The 24,990-nt window shown below is 46.7% G+C and overlaps 1 protein-coding gene across 1 annotated transcript in view; it reads right to left on the bottom strand.

The window, feature by feature from the left end:
* The window catches only part of SH3BP5L (SH3 binding domain protein 5 like), a 43,191-nt gene that overhangs the window by 14,272 nt on the left and 3,929 nt on the right, over window positions 1–24,990 (bottom strand). The window contains exons 3-8 of the mRNA XM_064595722.1: window positions 21,855–21,917; window positions 21,561–21,689; window positions 19,904–20,065; window positions 18,991–19,164; window positions 15,591–18,440; window positions 4,390–4,565 (exon numbers count right to left, since the gene is read on the bottom strand). Of these exons, the coding sequence (XP_064451792.1) occupies window positions 17,994–18,440; window positions 18,991–19,164; window positions 19,904–20,065; window positions 21,561–21,689; window positions 21,855–21,917 (975 nt within the window). The 3' untranslated portion in view covers window positions 4,390–4,565; window positions 15,591–17,993. The remainder of the gene's footprint in view (window positions 1–4,389; window positions 4,566–15,590; window positions 18,441–18,990; window positions 19,165–19,903; window positions 20,066–21,560; window positions 21,690–21,854; window positions 21,918–24,990) is intronic.

Below are 24,990 nucleotides of genomic sequence, written 5' to 3' on the forward strand. Positions count from 1 at the left end.
CCTGGGATCGAGTACCGCATCGGGCTCCCTGCTTGGCGGGAGGCCTGCTTCTCCCTCTCCCACTCCCCCTGCTTGTGTTCCTGCTCTCTCTGTCTCTCTCTCTGTCAAATAAATAAAATCTTAAAAAAAAAGAAATAAGTCAATCAGAGAAACACAATTATCATATGGTTTCACTCATATGTGGAATATAAGGAATAGTGCAGAGGATCATAGGAGAAGAGAGGGAAAACTGAATGGGAAGAAATCAAAGAGGGAGACAAATCATGAGAGACTCTTGACTCTGGGAAACAAACTGAGGGTTGCGGAAAGGGAGGTGGGTAGGGGGATGGGGTAACTAGGTGATGGGCATTAAGGAGGGCACGTGATATGATGAGCACTGGGTGTTATATGCAACTAATGAATCATTGAATAATACACCAAAAACTAATGATGTACTATATGTTGGCTAATTGAATGAATGAATGAATGAATGAATGAATGAATGAATGAATGAATAAATAAATGCAAAAATAAAATTGTAAAAAAAGAACATACAGGGAAGCAAATGAAACTGAAAACATGACAGTTCAAAACCTTTGGGATGCAGCAAAGCCATTCCTAAGATGAAAGTACATAGAAATACATGCTTTCCTCAAGAGGCAAGAAAAGTCTCAAATACACAACCTAACCTTACACCTAAAAGACCTAGAAAAGGAATAGCAAATAAAGCCTAAAGCCAGCAGAAGAAGGGGAAAAATAAAGATTACAGAAGAAATAAATGATATAGGAATCAAAAAACCAATGAAACTAAGAGCTGTTTCTTCGAAAGAATTAATAAAATTGATACACACTGAGCCAGACTTATCAAAAGGAGAAAGGACCCAAACAGATAAGATGAGGAATGAAAGAAGAGAGAACACCACAGAAATACAAACAATTATAAGAGAATACTATGAAAAATTATTTGCCAACAAACTGGACAATCTGGAAGAAATGGACAAATTCCTAGAAATTGACAAACAGGAAGAAATAGAAAATTTAAACAGATCCATTAACCAGGAAAGAAATTGAATCAGTAATCAAAAATCTCCCAACAAATGAAATTCCAGGACCAGATGGGTTCCAACGGAAATTCTACCAGACATTTCAAGAACAGTTAATACCTATTCTTCTCAAACTGTTCTGAAAAAATAGAAATGTAAGAAAACTTCCAAACTCATTCCATAAAGCCAGCATAACCTTGATTCCAAAACCAAAGACCCCACTGAAAAGGAGACTTACATGAACATGGATGCAAAAATTCTCAATAAGATACTAGCAAATCAAATCCAACAGTACATTAAAAGAATCATTCACCATGATCAAATGGGATTTATTCCTGGGCTGCAAGGGTGGTTCAATATTCACAAATCAATCAACATGATACACCACATTAATAAAAGAAAGGATAAGAACCATATGAGCCTCTCAATAGATACAGAAAAAGCATCTGACAAAGTACAGCATCCATTCTTGAAACAAACAAACAAACAAATCCACAAAGTCGGGATAGATAAACATAGCTCAACATCAGAAAGTCAATATATGGGGGGCGCCTGGGTGCCTCAGTTGGTTAAGCAACTGCCTTCAGCTCAGGTCATGATCGCAGGGTCCTGGGATTGAGCCCCACATCGGGCTCCCTGCTCGGCAGGGAGCCTGCTTCTCCCTCTCCCACTCCCCCTGCTTGTGTTCCCTCTCTCACTGTCTCTCTGTCAATTAAATAAATAAATAAAATCTTTAAAAAAAAATGAAAGGCAATATATGAAAGACACACAGCTAAAATCATCTTCAACGGGGACAAACTGAGAGCTTTTCCTCCAGAGTCAGGAACAAGACAGGGATGTCCACTCTCACAATGTTATTTAACACAGCACTAGAAGTCCTAGTCTCAGCAATCAGACAAGAAGAAATAAAAGGCATCCAAATTGGCATGGAAGAAGTGAAACTTTCACTATTTGCAGACGACATAATACTCTATGTAGAAAACCCAAAAGATGCCACCAGAAAATTATTATAACTGATACACAAATTCAGCAAAGTCGTAAGATATAAAATCAAGATACAGAAATCTGTTGCATTTCCATACACCAATAATGAAGCAGCAGAAAGACAAATCAAGGAATCAATCCTGGATACAACTGCACCAAAAACCATAACATACCTAGAAATAAACCTAACCAAAGAGGTAATGGATCTGTACTCTGAAAACTATAGAACACCTATGTAAGAAATTGAAAAGGACACAAAGAAATAGAAAAACATTCCATGCTCATGGATTAGAAGAATATTGTGAAAATGTCTATACTACCCAAAGCAATGTACACATTTCATAAAATCCTTACCAAAGTACCACCAGCATTTTTCACAGAGCTAGAGCAAACAATCCTAAAATTTGTATGGAACCACAAAATACCCCAAATAGCCAAAGTAATAAGGAAAAAGAAAACCAAAGCTGGAGGCATCATAATGCTGGGCTTCAAGCTGTATTACAAAGGTACAATCATCAAGACAGTATGGCACTGGCACAAAAACAGACACATGGAACAATGGAACAGAACAGAGAGCCCAGAAATGGACCCACAACTATATGGTCAATTAATCTTGACAAGGTAGGAAAGAATATCCAGTGGATAAAAGACAATCTCTTCAACAAATGGTGTTCAGAAACCAGGACAGCAACATGCAGAAGAATGAAACTGGACCACTTTCTTACACCATACACAAAAATTGAAAATGGATGAAAGACCTAAATGTGAGACAGGACTCCATCAAAATTCTAGAGGAGAACAGAGGCAGCAACCTCTTCAACCTCGGCCACAGCAACCTCTTGCTAGACACGTCTCCAAAGGCAAGGGAAACAAATCAAAAATGAACTATTAGGACTTTATCAAGATAAAAAAACTTCTGCACACTGAAGGAAACAATCAACAAACTAAAAGGAAGTCTACAGAATGGGAGAAGATATTTGCAAATGACATATCAGATAAAGAGTTAGTATCCAATGGGGCACCTGGGTGGCTCAATCAGTTAAGCGTCTGCCTTCAGCTCAAGTCATGATCTCAGAGTCCTGGGATCGAGCCCCGCATTGGATTCTCCACTCAGTGGCTAGTCTGCTTCTCCCTCTCCCTCTGTGATCTCTCTCGCTTTCACTCTCTCTCAAATAAAATTTATTTTTAAAAAATAGAATATTTAAAGGGATAGCATCCAAAATCTATAAAGAACTTATCAAACTCAACACCCAAAAAACAAATAATTCAGTTAAGAAATGGACAGAAGACACGAATAGACACTTTTCCAAAGAAGACATCCAGATGGCTAATAGACACATGAAAAAATGCTCCACATCCCTCATCAGGGAAATACAAATTGAAACCAAAATGAGATGTCATTTCACACCTTTCAGAATGGCTAAGGTTAATAACACAGGAAACAACAGATGTTGGCAAGGATACAGAAAAAGGGGAGCCCTCTTACACTGTTGGTGGGAGTGCAAATGGGTGCAGCCACTCTGGAAAACAGTATGGGGGTTCCTCAAAAAGTTAAAAATAAAACTACCCTATGTGTGATTCAGCAATTGCACTACAAGGTATTTACCCAAAGGATACAAAAATACAGATTCAAAGGGATACATGCACCCCGATGTGTCCAACTCTTGATTTTAGCTCAAGTCATGATCTGAGTTGTGAGTTTGAGCCGCATGTCAAGCTCCACACTCAGCATGGAATCTGCTTTAGGTTCTCTCTCTCCCTCTCCCTCTGCTCCTCCCCACTTTCACGCTTTTTCTCTCTCTCAATAAAAACAAATAAACAAACAAAAAAAATCATGACATCCTTTCTTCTTTTCTTCCTTTCCTTTACTCTGACATTCCACTCTGGCTTGGAATGATAATGCCATTGTGCATATCTCCCAGGCCTGCTAAAGATGGTAACTTTTCAGGCTGCTGGATTTGTCATCAAAAATTCCAATCTGTCTATATGTACCCCTATGTTTTTGCAACATTATTTACAATAACCAGGGTATGGAAGCAGCCCATAGATGAATGGATAAAGATGTGGAGTGTGGTTTTTATACACACACACACACATAAATACAATGGAATATTACTCAGCCATAAAAAGAATGAAATCTTGCCATTTGCAGCAACATGGATAGACCTAGCAGTATAATGCTAAGTACAATAAGTCAGAGAAAGACAAATACCATATGATTTCACTCATATGTAGAATTTAAGAAATGAAACAAATGAACAAAGGAAAACAAGACAAACAAAAAAACAGACTGTTAAATACAGAGAACAAACTTGTGGCTGTCAGAGGGGAAGTGGATGAGAGAATGGGTGAAATAGATCAAGGGAACTAAGAGTACACTTACCTTGGGACACCTAGGTGGTTCAGTCAGTTAAGTGTCTGCTTTCAGCTCAGGTCATGATCCCAGGGTCCTGGGATCGAGTCCTGCATCAGGCTCCTTGTTCAGCAGGGCCTGCTTCTCCCGCTGCCTGCCACTCCCCCTGCTTCTGTTCTCTCGCTTTCTTTCTGACAAATAAAAATCTTAAAAAAAAAAAAATGTACACTTATCTTGATGAGCACTGAGAAATGTATAGAACTGTACAATATACTGATATTGTACACCTGAAACTAATATAACACTATATGTTAATTACACTTCAATTAAAAGCAAACAAAAACCACCTGAGATCTGTCTGTGATGCTAGAGATCCCCTGGTCCTCCCTGTGACCAATTTTTCTTCTACCCTCAATGTCACCATAAACTACAGTCAACCCCTCTTATAAGTCACTTACAGGACTTGACTTTTATGGCCAGGGCCCCCAGTGCTTCGGTATTACATTTCTCCAACTATAACTGTTGTACTTGACCAGTTAGACCCAAATACCCACACAAATTATAGTAAATTCGCACTCCCAGGCATGTGCTGAAAAGTAACTAACTCCTGGCTTTAATGACCATATCTGTTGTGAACAAATCTATTAATAGTGCCACCTCAGTGGGAATGGTTTGTTCCCAACAGGATTTATCCTTGTCTTGGGTGGTTTTCATTCTCCTTTGGCCTATGAACACCTCGTTGACTGGCACATAACTGGGCAATGCCTTTTAGGTTAATTAATTGTGCCACTAACTGTCCACAATCAAACTGAGACACCTCATTGGTAACTTCTCCTCAATTTATGTTATCACTGCAGATACCGTTAAAGCAATCACTGCCCAACCAAATTCCTTAGACTCTGGCCAAAACAGTTCCTGATGATAGGACAGTTCCTGACTATCTTTGAGTTGAGCAAGAAGGTGCCACCACCACCAGCTGCAGCCAAATGAATGCTTCTGGGAAGTTAAAACTTAGCTACATAAGGTCACTTGGCTTAAGAAAGTGACTCCTTCAGTGGGGTCTTTCTTTGACTTAATTGATCTTAATTCGAGTCCTGGGGACCAGGGCTCTAAAGTGCACCCCAGGCATTGGGAATTATCCTGCTTATAATAATCATATAGTCTCCCTGGCACATTGTATTCTCTCAAAAGCTTTATACTCATGTTCACCACCACTAGCCACCAAACAAATGATCTCTCTAAAGCTGGAATGTCAGAAAATGAATGAAGAAAATGACTGATTTTAAAAATGTTAACCTGAAATCGTGACCTATGAACACCACAGAGATTCAGCAAAAAGAAGTCAAGGCCTATGAATACAGAACAGAGAGGATCAGCAAAAACTGTGAGAACTTCAGCAAAGTAGCTGGGAGTGGCACTAAGGCCTTAAATTTTGATCACATCTCTCAGTTAAGGGGGTAATTGTTAAAAATAAAATAAGACACCCAAAATAGTCACTTATGTTAGTCCCCATATTAGCAAAGTGAAACTCACTACTTAAGAGCACTTTCAGGTCTCAAGTACACAACCTAACCCTACACCTAAAGGAGCTGGAGAAAGAACAGCAAATAAAGCCTAAACCCAGCAGGAGAAGAGAAATAATAAAGATCAGAGCAGAAATCAATGAAATAGAAACTAAAAGAATAGTAGAACAGATCAACAAAACTAGCAGCTGGTTCTTTGAAAGAATTAAGAAGATTGATAAACCCCTGGCCAGACTTATCAAAAAGAGAAGAGAAATGACCCAAATCAACAAAATCATGAATGAAAGAGGAGAGATCACAACCAACACCAAAGAAATACAAACAATTATAAGAACATATTATGAGCAACTCTATGCCAGCAAATTAGATAACCTGGAAAAAATGGAGGCATTCCTAGAGATGTATCAACTACCAAAACTGAACCAGGATGAAATAGAACGTGAACAGACCTATAACCACTAAGGAAATTGAAGCAGTCATCACAAATCTCCCAAAAAACAAAAGCCCAGGGCCAGATGGCTTCCCAGGGGAATTCTACCAAACATTTCAAGAAGAATTAAAACCTATTCTTCTGAAACTATTCCAAAAAATAGAAATGGAAGGAAAACTTCCAAACTCATTTTATGAGGCCACCATTACCTTGATCCCAAAACCAGACAAAGACCCCATCAAAAAGGAGAATTACAGACCAACATCCCTGATGAACAGGGATGCAAAAATTCTCACCAAAATACTAGCCAATAGGATCCAACAGTACATTAAAAGGATTATTCACCACGACCAAGTGGGATTTATCCCTGGGCTGCAACGTTGGTTCAACATCCGGAAATCAATCAATGTGATACAATACATTAACAAAAGAAAGAACAAGAATCATATGATCCTCTCAATAGATGCAGAAAAAGCTTTTGACAAAGTACAGCATCATTTCTTGATCAAAACTCTTCAGAGTATAGGGATCGAGGGTACATACCTCAATATCATAAAAGCGATCTATGAAAAACCTACAGCGAATATCATTCTCAATGGGGAAAAACTGAGAGCTTTCCCCCTAAGGTCAGGAACGCGGCAGGGATGTCCACTATCACCACGGCTATTCAACATAGTATTGGAAGTCCTAGCCACAGCAATCAGACAACAAAAAGAATTCAAAGGCATCCAAATTGGCAAAGAAGAAGTCAAACTCTCACTCTTTGCAGATGATATGATACTTTATGTGGAAAACTCCAAAGACTCCAGCCCAAAACTGCTAGAACTCATACAGGAATTCAGTCAAGTGGCAGGATATAAAATCAATGCACAGAAGTCAGTGGCATTCCTATACACCAACAACAAGACAGAAGAAAGAGAAATTAAGGAGTCGATCCCATTTACAATTGCACCCAAAACCATAAGATACCTAAGAATAAATCTAACCAAAGAGACAAAGGATTTTTACTCAGAAAACTATAAAATACTCATGAAAGAAATAGAGGAAGACAAAAAGAAATGGAAAAACGTTCCATGCTCATGGATTGGAAGAACAAATATTGTGAAGATGTCAATGCTACCTAGAGCAATCTACACATTCAATGCAATCCCCATCAAAATACCATCCACTTTTTTCAAAGAAATGGAACAAATAATCCTAAAATTTGTATGGAACCAGAAAAGACCCCAAAGAGCCAGAGGAATGTTGAAAAAGAAAAGCAAAGCCGGCGGCATCACAATTCCGGACTTGCAGCTCTATTACAAAGCTGTCATCATCAAGACAGCATGGTACTGGCACAAAAACAGACACATAGATCAATGCAACAGAATGGAGAGCCCAGAAATGGACCCTCAACTCTATGGTCAACTCATCTTTGACAAAGCAGGAAAGAATGTCCAATGGAACAAAGACAGTCTCTTCAACAAATGGTGTTGGGAAAATTGGATAGCCACATGCAGAAGAATGAAACTGGACCATTTCCTTAACCACACACAAAAATAGACTCCAAATGGTTGAAAGACCTCAATGTGAGATAGGAGTCCATCAAAATCCTAAAGGAGAACACAGGCAGCAACCTCTTTGACCTCAGCCGAAGCAACTTCTTCCTAGAAACATCGCCAAAGGCAAGGGAAGCAAGGGCAAAAATGAACTATTGGGACTTCATCAAGATAAAAAGCTTTTGCAAAGCAAAGGAAACAGTCAACAAAACCGAAAGACAACCGACAGAATGGGAGAAGATATTTGCAAATGACATATCAGATAAAGGGCTAGTATCCAAAATATATAAAGAACTCATCAAACTCAACACCCAAAGAACAAAAAATCCAATCAAGAAATGGGCAGAAGACATGAACAGACATTTCTGCAAAGAAGACATCCAAATGGCCAACAGACACATGAAATAGTGCTCAACACCACTTGGCATCAGGGAAATTGAAATCAAAACCTCAATGAGATACCACCTCACACCAGTCAGAATGGCTAAAATTAACAAGTCAGGAAACGACAGATGTTGGCGGGGATTTGGAGAAAGGGGAACCCTCCTACACTGTTGGTGGGAATGCAAGCTGGTGCAGCCACTCTGGAAAACTGTATGGAGGTTCCTCAAAAAGTTGAAAATAGAGCTACCATATGATCCATCAATTGCACTACTGAGTATTTACCCCAAAGATACAAAAGTAGGGATCTGAAGGGGTACGTGCACCCCGATGTTTATAGCAGCAATGCCCACAATAGCCAAACTGTGGAAAGAGCCAAGATGTCCATCGACAGATGAATGGATAAAGAAGATGTGGTATATATATACAATGGAATATTATGCAGCCACCAAAAGGAATGAGATCTTGCCATTTGCAACGATGTGGATGGAACTGGAGGGTATTATGTTGAGCGAAATAAGTCAAACAGAGAAAGACATGTATCATATGACCTCACTGATATGAGGAATTCTTAATCGCAGGAAACAAACTGAGGGTTGCTGGAGTGGGGGGTGGGGTGGGAGGGATGGGATGACTGGGTGATAGACACTGGGGAGGGTATGTGCTCTGGTAAGCGCTGTGAATTGTGCAAGACTGTTGAATCTCAGATCTGTACCTCTGAAACAAATAATGCAATATATGTTAAGAAAAAAAAAAGAAGAAGAAGAAGAAGAAGGTAGCGGGAGGGGAAGAATGAAGCGGGGGAAATTGGAGGGGTAGACGAACCATGAGAGAGGATGGACTCTGAAAAACAAACAGGGTTCTAGAGGGGAGGGGGGTGGGAGAATGGGTTAGCCTGGTGGTGGGTACTGAGGAGGGCACATTCTGCATTGAGCACTGGGTGTTATGCACAAACAATGAATCATGGAACACTTCATCTAAAACTAATGATGTAATGTATGGGGATTAACATAAGAATAAAAAAAAATTTTTTTTTTTAAAAGAGCACTTTCAGCCTCTCCCAAGAATGGAATCTTAAACCAGGCCAATCAGGAATTACCTGTTCAGCACTAGGGAGGTAATCCTCAGGACAGATCCCTGCCATCCCCTAAAGAAGGTGACGTTGCCACAACCAATCCATTTTTTGTTAGTATAGCTTCCTTGTCCTGCTCTATAAAATTCTTTCATTTTGTACAGTTCCTCAGAGCTCCTTTCTATCTGCCAGTTGGAATACTGCCCCATTCATGAATCATTGAGTAAAGCCAATAAGGTCTTTAAACTTTACACAGCTGAATTTCATTTCTTAACAGCTCACAGGATATGGGTTCTTATTATTAGATAACAAACACTGTTGGAGCCAACAGAGGGTGGGGCATGTCTGAAACAAGATTTATCAGTGATTTTTCCCTGACATCAGAGCCATAAACCTCTAGCTGGCAGTCAGCTGCAGAATTCAGCAACTCCAGGAATAGCCCCACACCTAGCAATCTTTTTTTGTTTGTTTGTTGTGGTGGGGGGGTTGTTTCACGTTTTTATTTAAATTCTAGTCAATTAACATATAGTATAATATTGGTTTCAGGGGTAGTGATTCACCACTTACATAAAACACCCACTGTTCATCCCAAGTGCCTCCTTAATACCCATCACCCATTTAGCCCATCCCCACCCACCTCCCTCCTCAACCCTTTTTTGTTCTCTGTAGTTAAGAATCTCTTATGGTTTGCCTCCTTCTCATTTCTTTTCCCCCTCTCATATGTTCATCTGTTTTTTGTGGGTTTTTTTAAGATTTTATTTATTTGACAGAGAGAAAGACAGCGAGAGAGGGAACACAAGCAGGGGGAGTGGGAGAGGGAGAAGCAGGCTCCTCGCCGAGCAGAGAGCCCGATGTGGGGCTCAATCCCAGGACCCTGGGATCATGACTTGAGCTGAAGGCAGTCGCTCAACCAACTGAGCCACCCAGGCGCCCCTTGAATTCCACATATGAATGAAATCATATGGTATTTGTCTTTCTCTTATTTTGCTTAGCATAATACTCTTTAGCTCCATTCACATCATTGCAAATGGCAAAATTTCATTCTTTTTGGTGGCTGAGTAATATTCCATTATATATGTATGCCACATCTTCTTTATCCATTCATCTGTCGATGGACATCTTGGCTCTTTCCATAGTTTGGCTATTGTGGACATCGCTGCTATAAACATTGGGATGCATGTGCCCCTTCAAATCAGTATGCTTGTGTCCTTTGGATAAATACCTAGTAGTGTAAATCCTGAATTGTAGGGTAGTTATATTTTTCACCTTTTGAGGAACCTCCATATTGTTTCCCTGAGTGGCTGCTCCAGTTTGCATTCCCACAAACAGTGTAAGATGCTTCCCCTTTCTCTGCATCCTCACCAAAGTCTGTTATCTCCTGTGTTGTTAATTTTAGCTATTCTGACACATGTGAGGCCCACACCTAGCAACCTTGAGATAGGTCAAGATAAGGGAGAGCTATAAAATTTGACCTGGACTCTATCAATGCCCAGGTACCTCTGAACACCATTTCTGCTACTAGCTCAGTGACCTGGATTTTCCTCTTCCTATCTCAGGTCCTTCCCTCCAGATGACTACATATATCTTCATGTCTCTCTTCCTCTCTTCTCCACTTCTTTCACTTTCTCCAATTCTTGTGGCTCCTCTAGTTACAGAGTGTTTTCTCTCATCCCTCCCCCACCTTTTTATGCTTCCAGATCAATTTGCCTATCTTCAAGATTCCGCCTTCTTGTCTTGTCACTTTCTCCCTGGATGTGTCTTTTAAAAAATATAAGAAATATAAGAAAAACTAATTCAATTCAGAAATAAATAAATAAATAAAGAGCAGATCCGAAGTGGCACATGAATATACCTGGTTGCATTTTTTTTTAAACTTTGCATTTGTTTTTGTTGGTGCCATGAAGACATAGCTTCCCCTCTCTAAAGGAAACCATACTAAGGCCTCATGTCCTCTCTTGTTATTGGCAGGCCCCCCTTCCAACTGGGTAGCTTTATACAGTCTCGTCCATTAAATGCCAACTGTTTGAAAAAGAAGGAAGAGTTTGTGATCGAGGGGCTTAGAAAATCATGTCCAAAGTGGAATTGGTGGTTGGGTAAAGATTAGCTGGAGGAAGGCCAAGTGGTTGGGTAAAGATCAGCTGGAGAAAGCCCAAATGGGAGAACAGAAACTTCATACTTCCACCCTGTGGTGCACAGGCAGGTGCGCTTCTGGCCTCCCTCTCCAAGGAGAGTGGGAGGCTGAAACCACAACAGTACCACTGAGGTTAGAAGGAAGGGGTTACTTTAAATGAGAGATGCTCATTCTCCCCTAACCAGCAGCAACCTCTGAGAGTCCTGCAGCTCAAGGAGCCTCATACCAGGAAACCCTCAACTTCTACTATTTCCTCCACTCCTCTCTCAGTCTCCCAACCCCTGTAAGAGTTCCTGCCTCACCGCAGGAGGACAGGCCCTGTTGGGTGTGGAGAAGACCCTATTTAGCATGTTATTGCAGAAATCACAAGGAGAGAGGAAAAAGGACAAGGTGCCCAAGAAGGACACCACAGCGGCTGGGAAAGGATGAACGGTCTGCTCTTTACAAACTTCACAGTACTAATTTCCATTCCATCCTAGATCAAAATGTTCTTGTCTCAAATGGGGAAGAAACTTATTTTTATACCCCTCCTCCCAACGGTGTTGATGAATAAGTCAGCTGGTGTATCTCCACTATGGGTGATAACCACCTGCCCACTCTGAGGAAGGAAACATCACTGCCCAAGTTCTTCGACATCACCCCATGTCCAAAGCAGAAATGTCTAGCAGCTCTTTACTGCCTCCAGTCTGGGCCCTAACCAACCCTGGATTTGGAGTTCTCGTGCTCTGACCCCATAACTTTCTACAAACACATCCACCATCTCACAGCCTTCACCAAAACACCTCTCACAGGCCCCAACCTCCTCCACCAGCCATATCATTTTAGTGCTTTTGATAAGCTAAGATGTTATTTACCCAGTCTGGAACCCCCTTCTTGAAGACTGGAACACCAAAGCCCAGAGGAGCTAAGTGCCTCATCCATATGCACACAGCCCTGCGTGGCAGAGGCAGGCCAATGACGGCTCTCTCAGGACAGCATGGTCAGTCCTGGGTTGCATCTGCCCCCTTTCACACTCAAGTGTCCCAGTTTAGACCATACATGATGTATGGTCACTCTATTTTGTAGAACATCTATTGTACCAGGTTAGCTGTTGAGTGAGGTGGAGTCAGGGATGACACCAGGAGTGACACTGAGCCAGTCCTACAAGAAGTCACTGGAACCCTGGGGATTTGGCCCAAGGCCACATGAGCTGGGCCTCAAACCACAGGCAGAAGTCTAGCAGGTTAAGCAGGGAGAAAAGTTGTGCCAAGAGTAGGACAAGTATAAGCAAGTCAATGGACAGATGTCTGGTGAAAAGTGCCCTGTGCCTCACCCTGAGAATACCAAGACAGGTGGGCCACAGGCCCTGACCAGAGAAGCTTGGGACAATTTCAGAAGAGTAAGGCATGGGGGCAAGAGGACTGGTAGAAGGGAGTGTAAGAGGAAGATTCTTACCACTACTCTCCAGCCTGAGGACAGGGACTGGTCCAGAGCTTCAGAGAGCAGTTCCCTGCTCAAAGCCCTCGGTTCTGTTTCCTAACCTCCCAGACCTCTCCTTGACTGCAGCCCTCTTAAACATCGATTTGTCTGGGGCACCAGGGTGGCTCAGTCAGTTAAGTGTCCAACTCTTGGTTTCAGCTCAGGTCATGATCTCAGGGTTGTGAGATTAGAGCCCCAAGTCAGGCTCCATGCTCAGTGGGGACTCTGCCTAGATTCTCTCTCTCCCTCTGCCCCTACCCCCTGCTCTCTCTCAAATAAATAAATCTTTTTTAAAAAATAAACATGTTTACTGCCCTGTATCACCTGTTACCTTTATCCACCTGTGTTCCTTAACTCGATGTCCAACCCACGATTATTATACTTTCTGGTATTCGTAACAAGTCCTACCACAGTGTTTGCAACTCTAGGATCCTGCTAAATATTTAACAAACTACACCTCCTTCTGCCAGCCAGCGAAATGGTCCCCTGGTTCCCTTAATTAAGGGTACAGTGCAGTGTCACAGCCTAGGGCCCAGGGATGGTGGACAGAGTGGAAAACCAAGGCTCAGAAGTGGTGGTAGAGGGCAGCCAAAGGGACTTCCCAAGAGGGCAATGTGCAAGGAGGCTGAGGCAGGGTAGAGGGACAGGGCACTAAGGAGGACAAGGAAGGAGGTGAGTTCTGAGGAGAATAGGGCATCAAGAAGCACAGAACATGGGGCGCCTGGGTGGCTCAGCCGTTAAGCATCTGCCCTCGGCTCACGTCATGATTCCAGGGTCCTGGGATCAAGCCCCGTATCGGGCTCCCTGCTTGGCGGGAAGCCTGCTTCTCCCTCTCCCTCTCCCCCTGCTTGTGTTCCTGCTCTCAATAACTCTTCTCTGTCAAATAAATAAAGAAAATCTTAAAAAAAAAAAAAAGCGCAGAACATCTGGCCTCAAATGACCCTGGTGCCCCCCCACACCTGAAGCAGTTTTCACACACGACAGACCATCCCGAGCACATGAGCGATGCAAGAAGCCCAGGTGGGGACAGGCAGGGTTGGACTCTGATGCATACACCCCATTTCCTACCCCCCCCCTCCACCCCAGGCTCCCAGGACCACCTGCCAAGTGTGAAGGAGGCAAACCTCACAGGCTTGCAGGAAAATCAGGACCAAGACCCAGCCGACTCAGATTGCTCTCCATCGCCGTTCTGGTGCCTGCTGCCCTCTGCCGACAAGGCAGGACCGTGACATCCTGAGAAGCCCGCCTTCGCTCCGCACACGGAGGCAAAGGGTGACTCCCCCAAACCTCACTGGGACCTTTATAAAAAGGCCTCCTTCCCTAACACTAGACAGAAGGAGGCCTCCTAATTGAAGCTCACCGCATCTGGAAGCCACTAATACGGCTCACTGTGGCTAACACCCCCTGACCTGGCGTAGTGGTAGGCGCACCTAGAGGTGGTAAAATTGGAGGTTAGAGAAATTTGAGAACAGTCCCCTGGAGATGTGGAGATGTGATCATAGGGCTGTGGATACAGATGCTGACCTCCCAACCAGGGTCTAACAAAGTAACCTGGCACAGATTTGGACTGGGGGGAGGAGGGAGATGCAAAAGCATGTTTACTGAATATTTAAGTGTCGGGCATGTATTAAGTGCTGGGGAGACTGAGGCCCAACTGCTCACTTGGAGAGGACATAGTTCAGAAGAACTTACTACTCAGTGTTACGACATCATACAGGAATGGGGAAAATGAGACACCCCGCCCCCCAATTTGACCATCTCTTGTTCATTTTAAAACAAAATTCCTTGAGCCTCCTGATATTTCTCAGCTCCCCTCCCCAGTAAAACTTCCTAAGGGTGACTACGCCCACGCCACTTTCTCACCTCTGGTCCCTGTGGACTCAAGTCCAAATGTCTCCATTCACTTCTACAAGGCTGGGGGCAAACTAGGCATCCCCACAATGCCTGTATTCTCATCTGTGAAAACAGTCATCGTGCTACCTACCTCATAAGGCTGTCGTGGGAACGGGTAAATTCACATGCCTGGCACAAGACACACTGGGTAAGTACAAGACACTATTGTTAGGATGGGGGGGGCATATTTGCCGTGGCTGTTTTCTTCCACATGGAAGCAGCACCATTAGCTCAACTGTCCTGCCAGCTCTCCACTCTTATCTCGTAGGTGATTTGGTGAGAACTGGGTGGGCACAGCCAGCCCTTCTTTTCTGGGGCTCCTTCACACCAAGAGACTTGCAGGACTGGGCAGGGAAGGATGACCCTGGGGTGTCATCTCAGAAAGCCTACTTGTCCAAGGACACAGACCATGCATTCTCATTAACAACTTTTCCAGTAATAAAGGGAATATTTTGGCACCCATCTGCCTTACCACACTTTATTTCTCAATTGGGAAGAGAGGTCAGTTGAAGGGCATTCTGATAAGCAAAATGGTAGATTAAGTCCAGTGATGTTGCAATGGGAAGAACAGGATCAGATACCATTTACATTGTTTAGAGGGATGACTGTCTTTTTTGCTGTTATGAACTGAACTGTGTCTCCCTCGGAATTCATATGCTGAAGTTGTAACGTAGTCAGAACATGACTGTAGTTGGAGATAGGGTCCTTGCAGAGGTGACTAAGGTAAAATGAGGTCATTTGGGTGAACCCTGATCCTATAGGACTGGTATCCTTGTAAGAGAGAAATGTGAACACAGACACGTACACAGGGAAGATACAGATGAAGGCACTGGGAGAAGACACATCTGCAAGGAGAGAGACCTGGAACCGATCCTTCCCTTACAACCCTCAGAAGGCACGAGTCCTACTGACAGCTTGACCTTGGACTTATCCTCTGGAAGTGTGAGAAAAATAAATTGGTTAAAAAAAAAAGGCCAGGCTGGGAAAGGCAGTGTCACACCTGGACCGTACCTGCAGTGCATGTTCAGGACACAGCGGCTCCCGATGGCCCATCTGCCATCTGAGATCACCGGGGTCACTGCTCTGCCCTTCCATCCCAACTTCTGGCCTCCGCTCTGCCCAAGGGCCTTCAGGACACCCATTCCCCATCAAGTTTCCGGTGGGTCTCCTGCCCTCCTCCCTGCAGTGCCTTCTCCAACCCTTGGCTGACCCCCTCCTCACCTGGCTCGAAATGTAGGCGCACCTCTGGGGCTGAGGCTGACGGTGCTCAATCCAAAGCTTTCACTCTACACGTCCACGGCTCCTGAAGTTCTCATCCCTCCCCGACCTGATTCCACTAGATATTTCACAGGCTGTGGGTCCAAACACACTCAAATCCTTTGCACCCCACAACAGGTTAAGTCGTGATTTGAGTGTCACCTTTCATCTATATTAAATTTTAGATAGACAACAAAAAAAAACTTAGTATAAGTACGTCCCAACATTGCAGGAGGCAAAAATTCTACCTGAAGTTTAAGTCTCTTACAACCCTACTCTCGTCCCTCCCCTTCCTTCACGCCTACGTCGACACACCCAGGATTGGCACCCCCATCTTTCCTAGACCACCAGTGGCTGACAATGTCCTCCCCACCCTGCAGACCCCTCCTTGCCTGGCAGGTGGGAGGAGGGGACATCTCCCCTGCCCTGACTCCCCCAGCAAAAGAGCCCCCCACACACACTCTGCCCTTCTCTTCCTCCCTCCCGACAGGCACAGCAAACATTACTGTTACATAAACTATTTTATTTAAATAAAATCAGGGGCATACCCTTCTCTCTCTCGCACACTCACACTCACACACGCACTCCCCCAGCACACGCACACACACAGGCCCACGTCCTCCCTCCCTTTCTTCCCTCCACCATGGCCACCTCAAACCCAGTGGTTCTCATAGTGACCACCTTGGCAGAGGGAGACACCCTCCACGTGGAAGCCCACTCCTCCCAGTTGACCAGAGCAGCACAGTGCCCTAGGCACAAGCAATCCTGCCCGGAGTCCAGCTCTCAGGCCTCTCAGGGTGGGAAGGCAGGAAGGACCAGTTCTCCCAAGGCACCCAGATCTGGCGTGGCTTCCCCACCCTTCCCCCCAAATAGCCCAGAGCACCACCAAACCCCCAGAGCTGCTCCCCATGGAGGGTGGGTCCCCTCACCCAGGGCAACCCCTCCCTGCATCAGAGAAGGCTCTGCAGCCAAACTTGAGCACTTCCCCCTAGGGATCCTGGAGTAGGTATCGTTTGGTTTGGGAAAGAGAGAGGGAGAGCAACTGAGCACCAAATTCCCTAACTCCACCCTGCAGGAGGGTGCTGAGATTCAGCTCAACATCCTCTACCCAGAAAAAGTAAACCCAACTCTGCAGCAGGAATGGCGAGGGCCTCAACCATCAGGACCTCATTACATGTCCAACTCCCAACATGGACCCTGTTAGAGACCCACGAGCACCTTAGCAATGTTAACGGCCCAGCCCGGCTGGGGGAAACACCATGCACATGGGAGCCTATTTGGAATGCGTGGGGTCCTCTTTGCTGACAGTGCGGTTGCGTTTCACCTTCTCTGACACTGGTACCCTTCCAGTCCTGCTTTGCGGGACACAGCAAAGTGGCTTCGATCATGAGGAGGGAGCACTGTAGGGATCAGTAGTGTTTTCCAGAGGCACACAGTCCTACAGTGCATTTTACAGGTTCCAGATGGGCAGGCTGGGACAGAGGCCTAGGGCACAGGGCTGCCAGAAGAGCTCTGTAGCATCCCTAGACCCCCTCGGGACATGGGGAGGTGGAAGGGACACCTATTTCCTCGAGCTAGGGGGCCAAGAGGCCAGGACCCAGCATCTCTGACGGGCTTCCCTGTGCCTTCTAGACCAAGTTCCCTGAGGGGAAAGCCAGACAGATGGAAGGAAAGCAGAAAGGGGGCAGCAAACGGCATCAGGCCATGAGGAGCTAGCAGGGAGAGGGCAAACGTGAGAGCCAGAGAGAAGCCTTCTGAAGGGGTAAGGCAAAGAGAGCTGCCACCTGCAAGGAGGGAACTGGGAGGGCAGGGACAGGGAGAAATCCACCAGAGACAAGGGCCAACCTGACCTCTCCAAGGGAAGCGAGGACCTGAGGAGAGGTAGCTTGGAGCCTGTCTGGCCCTACACGGGCCAGTGGTGCTGAAGAGAACGAGCCACCCTGAGCGTGGACTACAGGCTGATGCTTCGCTGGTGGCGGCCCCCCCGGCCCCCGCCCCGGGAGCCCAGCTCCTGGCCGTCCAGACTGGTGTGGTCTGAGAGGCCCCGCAGGTGCTCCACCGAGTCACACTTCTGCAGGTCCGAGGCCACCGTGCGCAGGCTCAGCAGGCTAAGTGTGTCTGTGTCCGGGGCAGGCCCAGGCCCCAGGCTACTGCCCTCCTCCAGGCCCCCGCCTTCAGCCCCCTCAATGATCCCACTGTCCCCGTCCTCCCCACCATCAGGCCCAGCCTCTGCCCCCACGGGGGAGGAGCGCCGCTGGCCTGGGCCATGAGGGGGCTGGCCCCGGCGCCGGGCATGAATCTGCTCGCTGATCTGCTCCAGGTTGCGCAGGGCAACTGAATAGCGGGTCTTGGCCTGGGCCACCTGCTGCTCCAGCTCTGTCACCTTGGCCTTGTGCTCCTGCAGAGAGAGGAACAGAGTGAGGCGATCCAACGGGCAGCTCCATGGCTCCTGGAGCCAAGTCCCTTCAACCTCACCAGCACTCTGCACAGTGCCTCCTTTCGCAGACCAGCCAACCCAAACCCGCGGGGCTCCACCCCGCCCAGCCCAGCCCCCCCTTCACTCCTCCTCTTTGATTCCTCTTCCCCAGCCATCCTGCCCTGCTCCTCACCTAAGCCTGACCTCTAAGACCTTCCCCCCAGGTCTTCATTCCCACCCACTCCTCCTCTCCCCACTGTTCCCTTCCCCTGGCTGGCCAGTTCCTTGTCCCCATTCTCCCTGGTTTCCCGATTCCCACTTCTTCTCATTTCCCTCCTTTCAATTCCATTCTCCGCCAGTACCTATTCTCCAAGCCCAACTCCCACTCCTGTGGGTCATTCCAAGCACCTGTCCCACCACACTGGTTTGGCAGATGGCCCAGAGAGGCATCCCTTGAACTGCCTTCACTCTCCATCCCTGCCCCCCTCCTGCCTGGTTCACATACCGTCCCCCTCTCCCACTACTCCCCTACCTCCAGAATCTGGCTGAACTGGGCCTTGAGCTCAAAGTAGGGGCGGCTCTTTCCAATGGCCCGCCGGAGCGTCTTCTGCAGGGCTTGGACCCGAGCTTCAGCCTGCTGGCACAGCCGAGTCACCCGCTGATGCTCCCGCTCACCACGAAGCCGCTCCTCCTCCGCTTCGTTCACCTGGCCCAGACGGGGCAGAAGACACACATCACTCACTGAGGACCCACGCTTCTGCCCCTCGAGACATGACCATCCTTCAGGAGCTGGCATTTGCTGCTAGAGACTAAATGTTTGTATCCCCCCAAAATTCCTATTTGAAATCCTAACCCCTAAGGTGATGGCATTGGATGTGGGCCCTCTGAGAGGTGATCAGGTTATGGGGGGGGGCAGTCTCAATGGGATAAGCGCCCTCGTAAAAGGTCCTGCAGAGCTCCCACGCACCCCCTTCTACCTCATGAGGACACGGTGAAAAGACCGCCAGCTGTCTAGGAAGCAGGAAGCAGGCCCTCGCCACCAGATACCAAACCGGCCTGCACCTGAGCTTGGACTTCCTAGCCTGCACAACTGTGAGAAATAAACTGCTGTTAAGCCACCCAGTCTACATTATTTTGTTGTAACGACCCCAATGGACTAACGTCTATACAAGGTGAAGGTGGCAGACTGCAGCTGATAGCAGGGTCCTCCCACTCCCCACTCTCCTTTGAGTAGCTGAGAAATGATACACAAACTACAATTCACAAGATACACTAGCAAAGCCCAAACAGGGCAGAGAGCAAGGAAGAGGTTTCGCCTGAAACAGAATCGAAGCTGAGGAAAGGCTGGAGTGGAGAAGAGAGATGAGGCAGGAGGGTGATGGGATGAAAGGAGAGCAAAGGAAGCAGCCGAACCCGAGAAGACCTGCTGGCACCGCCTGGCTCACCTTGCAGGTGGCGTGGTTGAGCATCTCTTGCCACGTGGGGTCCAGCCGGTTCTTGTCGGCCATGACTCCCTGCTCAGCCACAAACACCATCTCCCGGGCGGCGTTGTGCATGCTCACCGCCCGCTCGTACCGCAGCGCTGCCTTCTGGGTCTCCTGCTGGGCCTGGGAAGAGCGGGCCATCAGGGCGGGGGGCCCCATGGACCCCTGCCCGCCCGGGGAGACCCATCTTAGGAGGACGAGGACAAGAGGAGGAGGAAGGCCCAGTGCAAGGTCAGCTTCACTGCCCAAACGGCACTGAGCGTAAGTGCAAAAAAAAAAAAAAATTCTATAAAGAATATTTTGTAAGGATAGGACTTAAAAGAAATAAACGTAGAAACAAAGACTGGAAAACGATACACTAGAGGGTGAGTGTGTGAAATCAGCACTTACAAAGGCCACTGGCCTTTTTTACCCTAGGGAGAACAAAGAAAAATCCCCACCACTTTAGCTGCAAGGTGGTGAGCGACAGGGACCACGTCTCACAGAAAGCACGCCCCTGATTTCATCAACTCCAGTCCAGCAGGTAAGCTGAAGGAAGACAAGTGCTCAGAGATACTCGTCACAGCCATGCTTACCAAACAAAACAATGGAAACCAACCCAAGTTTTCAGTTAGAGGGGACTGATTAAATGAATAATAATAATAATGTAAGGAAATATTAGGCAGGTCTTAAAAATGACAGCATGGATGTATATTCATTGACATGGAACCATGTCATAATATAAATAAAATAAAGGAATAAAAATAACACATACCAGGTCATCTCATTTTGGCAAAATATATACCAAAAAAATTAAGGGGTTATCCGTGCTGTATTAACTATGTTTTTTATTTTCTATATTTTATGGTGCTCTGACATCTCGGGGGCCTTGCGGCCCTCCTAGGGCTAAGTCCTAAACACAGTAAACTCCTCTATGAGCACACTTGTCGAATGCACACCAACCAATCCAAATCCCACCACTCCCTTTATCTAACTCTCACACCCCATGCCAATGTCTCCCCTGCCCTATGTTACCCCTGGACCAGGTACCAAAACACAGAGACCACCGCTATGGCCCAGAGCCCGCATTTATTCAAGCTCTCTAATTCTGAATTTGCTCAATGTTGCCTACCCTGCCTTACCCATTCCTTCCCATTCATTATAAGCACAATAAAGGCTCTGAGCCAAGCTCTCCTCACGTGCCTTCTGACCCCTACGTGGTTTGGCATGCCCTTTCTTCTTGGAAATGTTAAGTAATAAACTCTTCTTTCAAGGCAGCTGTCTCTGTGTCTGCCACCTAACCATACTTGACGAAAACAAACCCTAGGTACAAAAAACATGAAACACGCACATGGTAGGATTTGCGGTCATTTTGGTTTTTTTCTTGTTTTATAGCTAGTTACATTACAGTCTCCCAATAATGAACCCACAGTATCTGTGCTTTAAAAAAAAGAGAGGGGAGGAAAAGGGTAAAGGAATGAAGGGATGAGCAAAGAAAAGAGACATGAACCAAAGGGAAGAGACATAAAAGAAAAAGGAAATGAGAAAGTGTTCTGTCTTCCACTCCACACAGAGACAGAAGAGTCCAGGGCCAGGCTCTGCATGCGGCCATTCTGCAATGCATGTCAGCTGGCCATACCTCCTTAGCAAGACGTCGAGCCTCATAGTAAGGCCGGGCCTTCTCGATGCAGCTCCCCAAGTGGGAACCCTGCGTGTTGAGCTTCCTTGCTGACTCCTGCAGGATCCTCCGATAGGTGGTCCTGGCCTCCTGGAAAAGGGACAGGGACATAGGGCAGAGGGAAGGCATATGGGTGGGTCCCAGCCCCTCTTGTTTTTCATACATGCCCCCTCCCCTGCCACCATATTGAACAGGGAGAGAAGGAGACACCTCCGAGACCAGCCCAAGGGTGTGAGGAAAAGGAGGAACACTCACATCCAGCTGCAGCTCCACCTGGTTGATCTCCTCGCTGGCCTGGTTCAGGTGCTCTAGCTCTTCCTGCCAGAGATGGGCAAAAAATTACAGCAGTGGAAAGTAGCCTCATGTGAACCATGTGGAGTGGGAGTGCAATGCAAGGAGGGAAAGTCCGACGACTAGAGAAGGGAAGAGATGCAGGAGGCTCTGCGGGATGGCTCCTGCAATCCGCACAACTCCACCTCTGCAACAGGTCATTAAACCCCCACTGTAACAATGAGGAAATTGACATTCAGAAAATGGAAGACACATATGCTGTCAGCAAAGTGGCAGCAAGCCTGCCCTCTTCATCAGACCGTGCCACCTTCTCTTTGTACTCCAGCCAGAAGGAGTCTCCTCGGAGCTAACAGTCTCTGTTCCTGGCAGAGAACACTACTCACTCATCACACGTTTACTACATACTCATCACAGCTCAGCATCATGAGACCCCAGAATTTAGAACACAAAGAGGTGGCAGCTCACAGCCCTGTAAGTAGCAGCAGGGCCTCGTCAGTGTAAGCAGCTGTAAGAGGCGGGCACGGTGTGGGCAGCAGGGTCACCTGCCTGGGCAGGACGCTCAGAGTACTTGCTCCTAGGCAGGGCGTTGATGGATACATAGAAAAGCACCAGGGACGGAGAGGGGCCAAGAATCAGAAGGAGAGCAGGTGCGCAGCTTGTCAGGTAAGAAGCCAGAAAGCCTGGGGCACAGAGAAAGGATACCGCAACTTTTCCCAATGGCAGGGGAAGCCTCCCAGAGCGTGGCACCACCTGGTCTGTGGTTTAGGAAGGCAGATCTGAGCAATATGAGGGAAGTTTACAAGGGCCGGGAGACAAAAGTGGAGGCTGCAATATTCCAGGAGGGAGAGGACAGGGCAGATACTGGACAAATGCAGGACATAGACTCATGAGGGTCTGACAGACAATTAAGGTCAAGACTAGGGAAGACCACATGGCTCAAGAGACCCCTGGGCCTGCTTCGGCAGTGGGCTGACAAGACCCCAGGTCCTCACACACAGATTCTGTGGCAGCGAGGGAGAACTTCAGGGAGAAGTCCTGAGTCCACCCTGCCAAGGACACTCCTGAGGAGGAGCAATGCCCGGTGAACTACCGGACACTCAGCTATGGGATTCTCTCCCAGGGGCCTTGCAACCCCTGGGCAGGGCAGTGGAACCCAGCCTCTGTCTGCTTGCTGCCCATGACCCAGACCTGACCTGCACCTGGCAGTGAGCGATGCTGTCCTCAGTGCTCCCACACACCTCATCTGGCCCTTCCAACAATCCAGGACATGACCCTCCTTTAGTCTTTTTATTTCTGTGCCTTTCCTCAAGCCCCAAAAGGTTTGAGTCAACAAATAAGAATCCAGGAAACCAAACTCTGTGCCCAAATTACAGCGAAAGGAAGAAACATATAACAGAACCAGGAACAAGGATACGGAAATATGCGCGCCTACAACAATGCAGACCCTGCCTCTAAGAAGGCCATAAATTTGGCTCTAAATTTTACAGAGCAGAACAGTCCAACAAAAATATGTGAGCCCCACATTGAATTTTTAGTTTTCTGGCAACCATTTAAAAAAATGCAAAAGCAAACAGGTTAAATTGTTAACAATACATTCCATTTAACCCAAATATCCAAAATATTATAATTTTAACATGTTAACAACATAAATTATAAAACATTTTTACATTCTTTTTAACATATGCCTTTGAAATCCTTGTGCATTTGACCCTTAGGGCACATCTCAACCTGACCAACGGCATGTGGCTCCCACACTGGACCCTGGGGGTCTAGAAGCTGGTGCACATTAGTCACACAACCCAGTGACCATAAGATCACAACAAAACACTGTGGAACCATAAGCAGATGACATGGCTCAAAGGACCCCAGAAGAGGCCCAGGGGCAGAGCCAGCACCACCAGACACACGAAGCTCTAGGTTTCACAGAGCCTTCCTACCCAAGACATCACCCTCAGTTGATGGAATCTCCCCAAGGGCCCTCAAAAAAGGCAGTTCCTGTCAGGATGAGAGGTAACCTCTCCCACTGTAAGCCTAGTCTCCTCTGGCTTGATTAGACCGCAGCGGGTTTCAGACTATCTGGGAGAAGAGGTAACGGTGCTTTCAGCAGCTCCTGCAAGAATATTCTCTCTCAGCTCATTCAAATTCGCTAGGTAAGAAACAATGAAGCGGGGAATTAGGGGCAGAACTGAAACTGGATCTGGGACCTGAGGAGGAATCTGGCTTTCCTGCTATTGTGACCACCATCCTAGGACTAAGGACATCTTGGATGGATGTCTCAAGAAGACAGGAGTACAATCACCTAGAAAAACCACAGTCCTGGTAGGAAAAAGACATGCATGCCTCAGGAGGCAACAAACTGATTCTAGAGGAGAGGAGGTCAGTAAAGGCCATCCTGCAACATTCCCATGGGCAAACCAAGGTCCAAGACTGGATCCCACTCAGTTCCACGGCCCAAAGTGCTCCCGGATCCTAACAAGGTCATCACAGCAATGAATGGCTCTACATAAATCATCCCCACTGGAAAAAGGATGTGAAGGGCTCCGGCTATCGGCAAAGGGCAGGAGCGGGCTCATCTTTCTGTAAGGGAACTTGCGCCCACACAGCACTTCCAGCAACTAAAATCTCTTGATGATGAGGTCCACCACCCAGTCGCAAAGCTCTTACTAACAGGACCAGGAGACCGGGGAACAGAACAGGCTAGAGGGCAGGGTGGACAACCAGGCTGGGGCAGACCCAGGGAAGGCTGAGCGGGAAGCCAATGAGCACTCAGGGCTCTGTTTTGGGAAGTTGGCAACACATTCCGTTTGGCCTGCTCCACCAGGGACTCCAGGCACTCGGCTGAAACAGAATTTGAACACCATGAAGTCTGAGTCAGCACGCATCATCCATCAGTGAGCCTGCAACCAGCAGGGAGGGGGACCTTCCCGGGGCACACCGGGCGCATTCCAAAGATGCCAGGCCACTGAGTCAAAGGCATGGATGCTCAGCCCAGATGCTCCTGCCCACCTTGTGCAGGCCATTAAAAGACACAAGCCCATGGTGATGCAGGGCCAGGGTGATCCATGGCCCAAGGACTGAGAAATATGGGAACTATGACTGT

This window comes from Mirounga angustirostris, unplaced genomic scaffold, assembly GCF_029215605.1.
Source record: "Mirounga angustirostris isolate CCGP_5_RB_7025 unplaced genomic scaffold, mMirAng1.0.hap1 SCAF_7, whole genome shotgun sequence".
In the NCBI taxonomy this organism is placed as follows: Eukaryota; Metazoa; Chordata; class Mammalia; order Carnivora; family Phocidae; genus Mirounga; species Mirounga angustirostris.